The sequence below is a fragment of the Durio zibethinus genome, chromosome 21 (assembly GCF_047325235.1).
Source record: "Durio zibethinus cultivar Kanyao isolate XHJ-2024 chromosome 21, ASM4732523v1, whole genome shotgun sequence".
In the NCBI taxonomy this organism is placed as follows: domain Eukaryota; kingdom Viridiplantae; phylum Streptophyta; class Magnoliopsida; order Malvales; family Malvaceae; genus Durio; species Durio zibethinus.
In genome coordinates, this window is record NC_143182.1 from 11,670,325 (window position 1) to 11,676,324 (window position 6,000).

The following is a 6,000-nucleotide window of genomic DNA, read 5'->3' on the forward strand; positions in this document are numbered from 1 at the left end:
ATATAAAAAGTGATGTTTAATTTTTTGTATTTAAGATGGTTGCTGGCATCTCCATAAAAAAAAAAAAATCTATGTAATCATTTTCTAAAAACCTTCACAAATCTTCACCGCGTAAAAGTCATATAGCAAAACAGAAAAAGAAATATGAAACGCAAATAACACAAAAGTGTTTTTGCAAGCTGCTAGTATATTTACTACTGTTTGGTCTTCTTCTAAAAGTCTCAACCCCCTTTTTATTGCCGGGTCCGTTGCACCGTTCAAAGACTTCTCTCTCCCACCCCTCATCTCTCTCTCTCTCTTGATTTATGGCCAAAGCCAGTGGACTCTCCATTGATTTAGATCCCATTTCCTTATTTCTTCACAAGCCTACTGTCCTCAATTCTTTCCCTGAAGACACTAAAGACAACAACAGCAACAACGTTATCAACAATCCCAAGTACTGCAGCAACATCTTGTTCCCTACTGCCTCTCCTATGGATGCTACAAAAGCAAATAGATCTCCTCCATCCACCATTCAGCTCCCTGTTAACCTCAACTGTTCCCATGATCAGCACCCTTCTTTATCTGATGATAAGTGGAGGGTCGTTAGTGAGGTGGATTTTTTCGCTGAAAAGAACAATAAATTTGTTGATGATGTTGTTGATGCCAATCCCATCCACACCTTCGATGTCGACATCAAAGTCTCCAACGATCGAACTGCCCTTGAGCTTAACGTCAACGTGAGTCACCCATCCTTTATTTCTTTTTGCAATTGTTTCTTTAGTTTCCGTACTTATGAATCGATGGATTCGAATTCATGAATTTTTTCTTGATTTTCAGACTGGTCTAAATCTGTTAACGACAAATACTAGTAGCGATCAATCCACAGTGGATGATGGGATATCTTCCAACGTGGAAGATAAAAGAGCTGAAAATGAGGTGACAATTTTATTAAAAATTGGAAATTTTTTGTCATTTTGGTTGAGTTAAAATCATGTTAAAAGATTACTGTGCCATTGTTTTTTTATTTTTTTTCAGCTAGCTGTTTTACAAACTGAGCTGGAACGAATTAGCGCTGAGAATCAACGGTTAAGGGAGATGTTGAGCCAGGTAACTAGCAATTACAACACAGTGCAGATGCATCTGGTCACCCTGATGCAGCAACAGCATGATGAAAAAGCTGAAAAGGCTGAGGAAAAGGTTCAGATGACGGAGGAAAAACTAGAACAAAAGAAACCAAATGGAGGACTAATACTGCCAAGACAGTTTATGGATCTTGGTCTTGCTGCTGCTGCTGCAGCTGATACTGATGAACCTTCGTTGTCTTCGTCGGAAGGGAGGAGTCACGACCGTTCGGGATCACCTAATAATAACACTGAGGTAGCTTCCAAGGAATTTGGATTGAGGAAGCGTGGGAATAGTGAAGAAGATCGAGGAAACGGAAGAGAGGATAGCCCGGATCAAGGATCCCAAGGTTGGGGTTCTAATAAGGCTCCAAGATTTAATTCTTCAAAAAATGTTGATCAAACTGAGGCTACGATGAGGAAGGCACGAGTTTCTGTTCGAGCTAGATCAGAGCTGCCTATGGTATGTGACTGAGTGAATTGAATTGAATTCATGATTTTGTTTTTATGTTTTTTTTTTAGTTAAATTGATTGGATTTTATGGTTTTTTTTTTTTTTAAGATCACAGATGGATGCCAATGGAGAAAGTATGGACAGAAAATGGCCAAGGGAAATCCATGTCCTCGAGCATATTACCGATGTACCATGGCTGCTGGTTGCCCAGTTAGAAAACAGGTACTCTCCAATGGTTTTTCCTTCAATCTTTCCTCTTTTTGTTTTTTATTTTTATTTATTTTCTAGCTAATTCTAGCATCACTTTCAGGATTAGTACCATAGGTTTTTCACATACTTTCGAAACGTCAAATTCATTTTCATGTTCTTTTTTTTAAGGAGGAGGTGCAGGTAACCTGTGCCTTTCAAGGGGATTGCTAAAGGTTTTGTATTAAATATCCAATATGAAAAGTTCGTTGTGCTTGTAATTTTAAATTACGTGTTGAAATTTAATTAATACTACCACACTAGAGACCAGTCAGGGGGATTTGAATTACATTATTGGAGAAATTTGTTTGATTTAATCAATGAAAAAATAAAAAATTCTCTCGATATTATAACTTAGATTATAATGTTGAATAATATTGTTACAGGTACAAAGATGTGCAGAAGATCGAACAATCCTCATCACCACATATGAAGGCAATCACAACCACCCTTTGCCTCCAGCTGCAATGGCAATGGCATCAACGACATCATCGGCAGCACGGATGCTGCTATCAGGATCTATGTCCAGTGCTGATGGACTAATGAGTTCGAATTTCCTCACAAGAACTCTCCTGCCATGCTCCTCTAGCATGGCTACTATATCAGCTTCTGCCCCATTCCCCACTGTTACCTTGGACCTAACACAGACTCCAAACCCTGTACAGTCCTCAAGGCCACCAGGCCAATTCCAGGTCCCATTTCCAAACCCACCACACAATCTTCCCAACTCCGCAGCTGCATTGCTGCCTCAAAATTTTGGTCAGGCACTTTACAACCAATCCAAATTCTCTGGTCTACAGTTGTCTCAAGATGTGAAACAACCTCAATTGGGTCACCAACTTCAACAAGGCCAGCAAAATTCACTTTCTGAGACTGTAAACGCAGCCACTGCTGCCATTGCAGCTGATCCTAACTTCACTGCAGCTCTAGCAGCAGCTATCACGTCTATTATTGGGAGCTCTCATCCCAACAACGTACCTAACAATAATGGTACCAACCTCACATCTGCCACTAACAGCAGTGGCAATGTCCCTACTACTTGCAACAGCAACAGCAACAATAAAATCAGCAATTCCAGTTTTGCTCCAAATTAGAAGAAATGAAGATCACCTTCTATTCTTTATTTTTTGGGGGAAGAAGGTCATGCACTTTTTCGTTTCTTTTTTATTTTTCTTTTTAGTCCTTTGGTTTTGTTCAGCAAGAAATCAACTGCATACTAGGAGTAAACATATGATTTTAGTATTCTTTCCATAGATGAATAATTTGTTCCAATTTGTATGTCAATGCAAGTCAAGAAAGGAATATAAAAAAATATTGAAAAAGAAAGGCAAAAAATAATATAGATTTACTAGTAATTATTACTATTATTATTCATATGAATCCGGAAATGAAAGGAAGGGTGTTCAACTTTTCTATCAAATTGTTTATCAATAGATTGGTAATTTGTAAGTTTTTTATTGGTAACTTGTGTATCAATATCATGCTTGTTTTTTGTTAAATACATGTTTTACAACAAATAATCATATTATAATTTATATTGATATAAAATATAAAAATATTATAAATTTTTATCATATCTACGTATAATTTATATAAAAATTTAAATTATATCATTTTTATATATTTTTCATGTAATTTTTATGACAATATTATACTGTATCTAAAATCATCAAATTACTTTTTATTTAGAGGAAGACAAAGCCGGGAAGAGAAAAAAAAAAAAAAAAAAAAAAAAGAAGAGAAGATTCAAGTTAATTCTTCGTTGGAGTCACGTGTAGCGTACAGTAATGAAGAAAAGCAGTGAAGAATAAAGGCTAGGTTAGTTTGACTTTGACGCGTAAAGAAAGACCGAGAACTACTTTTAGTTGCTTGTCACGTTTTGATAATGTCTTATTAAATTTTTGCCCACTTGCGCTAGAAAAGAGTTGCTGGAGATCACGTCCCACTCACGTTCGAATCAAATTTCTAAAAGAGAACTTGGGTGCATTTGTTATCGATGGTAGTCAATTTCTCTAGCTTGAAATTTATTTCACCATGAACTTGCTTATCAAAAGGGGTAAGCTGTTATATATTTCTTGATTGTCAATGTCATATTATCAAATTCATTTTACACGTTTATAAAATTATTTTATGACAAATAAAATTTTGATAAATTACATTTTAATCACTCAATTTTAAGTATTTTACTTTCACCAACCAATTATAAAACTTCACAATTTATCACTAATGTTTATAATTTATTTTCGTTATTCGGTCGTGGTAATGGTATATTATCTGTTAAATATTATGTTAATGATTAAATTATTATAAATTCACATTAACAATGAACCATCGGCAATATAAATTAAATATTAATAAATTTTACAAATGTTATATATTAATTAAATTATGAAATTTTAAAATTAAGTGATTAGAATAGAAATTTTTAAAAATTTAAGTGATTAAAAGTATGATTTATCTTTATATTTTAATATTTAAATTTATTTTATTTTTGTAATTTATAAAACGTCTCTAATATTAATTGTAAAAATATTACGTGACATTTGATAGATGATGTAGTATTGCCATGTTAATATAGCATTTGGATTAACAATTGGGTGATAAAAAGAAAAAAATTTAATGAATGTTAGTGACCAAATCATAAATTTTCATAGTTTGATGATCAAAATAAAACAATTATCTAAAGTTAAATTACCCAATGTGTACTTTACCCATAAAATTTGCATAACTTCCTGTGAATATAATATTAAGAATACTAGGTTTTTTAATCCATATAATGCATCAGATTTTTTATTAAATTTTTCATAATTTTAAATTTATTTTTTAATTATTTATACAACATATAATCATATATTTATAAATGTTAAGTTACAATTAAATGATAATTTATACAATATATATTATAAATGATATTGTGCATCTAAAAAAAAATCTAAAGTTTTGTAAATTTTTAAGAATTATAAAAATATTTTTTTTCATTAAAAAAAAATTTCTCCAATTTATTTACTAAATACTAAAAATTTTGCTACCGTTTTTTTTTTTTTTGGTTTGATAAAAAATCAAGAATCAATATTTAAATAGTTGAAATTAATAATTATTTTTATCATAATATTGATTAGGTGGTGTATATATATATATTTGATTGAACAACAAATCACAATTATTAATTTTGTTATAATTATTTACTTTTTATTAGTTATTATTTTTGACATACTTCAAGTAATTATTACAAAAATATATTGGGTTAACAATTATTTCTATATATGTCATCAAAATAAAGTTATTTTTTAGATAAAAGGGAAACAATAATTATTTGTTTTATGCTTAAAAGCCTTTTTTTTTAATAATTGTTTTATTTTTAATCATTTTTAATATAATTGATAGTATTTTTTGTGAGTTAGATATAGTAGTGATCATCATTATTCTCATATCATCCATTGTAGACAAAGAAATTCAATAATAAAAAATATAGCAAAAAAAATAGAGAATATAAATTTACATATTAATTTGTCAAGATTAAATATATACAATAATAAAAGTAAATATGTTAATAAATTAATAGAGAATAAAAACATCGAAGAAATGAATAAAATAAAAAATATATAATACAAAATGTCGTAACGATTTTGGAGCCATCTGACGAATTTGAAAACGAAAATAAAAAAAATAGTCACCACCAATCTTTTTTAATTATGTATGATTGGCCACTTACTAAAACTTATTATTTTAATAAATTTTTAAAATTAATTAAAATTTATTAAAAAGATAATTTTATGATCTACAAAACAGTCTGAACTCGGAAGTCGGTTATGTGTGAGGAAGGATTAGCACCCCCACAACGCCCGTTTAAAAATGATACCATTTAACTACGTGTTATCCTTTAATTTTGATAAAACACAATCTCATTTTTTGTGTTAGAAAAATAATTTTCTTAGTTTTTTTCATTTATTAGAAATTAGTTTTTTTTTTAAAGTTTATTATTCAAATTTTATTCGAGAAAAATAAATTAGAACCTTTTTATTGAAATAATTCTTAAAATGTTCAAATACGTTGGTAATATTGAAAGAACTCTTTCTCACCTAAAGATTTTTTAGGTTTTACTATTCGGAATGCCTTAGAATCTCATCTTTGGAGGCTGAAATTTATTTTTCACAAAAACTATGTCATACATGCAATGCAAAATGTTGATATGCTGATG

The 6,000-nt window shown here is 30.5% G+C and overlaps 1 protein-coding gene across 1 annotated transcript; it reads left to right on the forward strand.

The window, feature by feature from the left end:
- The first annotated feature begins 169 nt into the window (after positions 1 to 169).
- LOC111305630 (putative WRKY transcription factor 31) lies at positions 170 to 3,074 on the forward strand. Its single transcript, XM_022903331.2, has 5 exons — positions 170 to 719; positions 820 to 918; positions 1,018 to 1,566; positions 1,665 to 1,778; positions 2,189 to 3,074. Exons 1-5 carry the CDS (start codon positions 306 to 308, stop codon positions 2,894 to 2,896), a joined length of 1,884 nt encoding a protein of 627 aa, XP_022759066.2. The 5' UTR covers positions 170 to 305; the 3' UTR covers positions 2,897 to 3,074.
- The last annotated feature ends 2,926 nt before the right edge of the window (positions 3,075 to 6,000 follow it).

Coding starts and splice junctions, on each gene's coding strand:
- LOC111305630 (XM_022903331.2), top strand. CDS start 306: ATGGCCAAAGCCAGTGGACTCTCCATTGATTTAGATCCCATTTCCTTA. Junction 720..819: donor CCCTTGAGCTTAACGTCAAC/GTGAGTCACCCA, acceptor CTTGATTTTCAG/ACTGGTCTAAATCTGTTAAC. Junction 919..1,017: donor ATAAAAGAGCTGAAAATGAG/GTGACAATTTTA, acceptor ATTTTTTTTCAG/CTAGCTGTTTTACAAACTGA.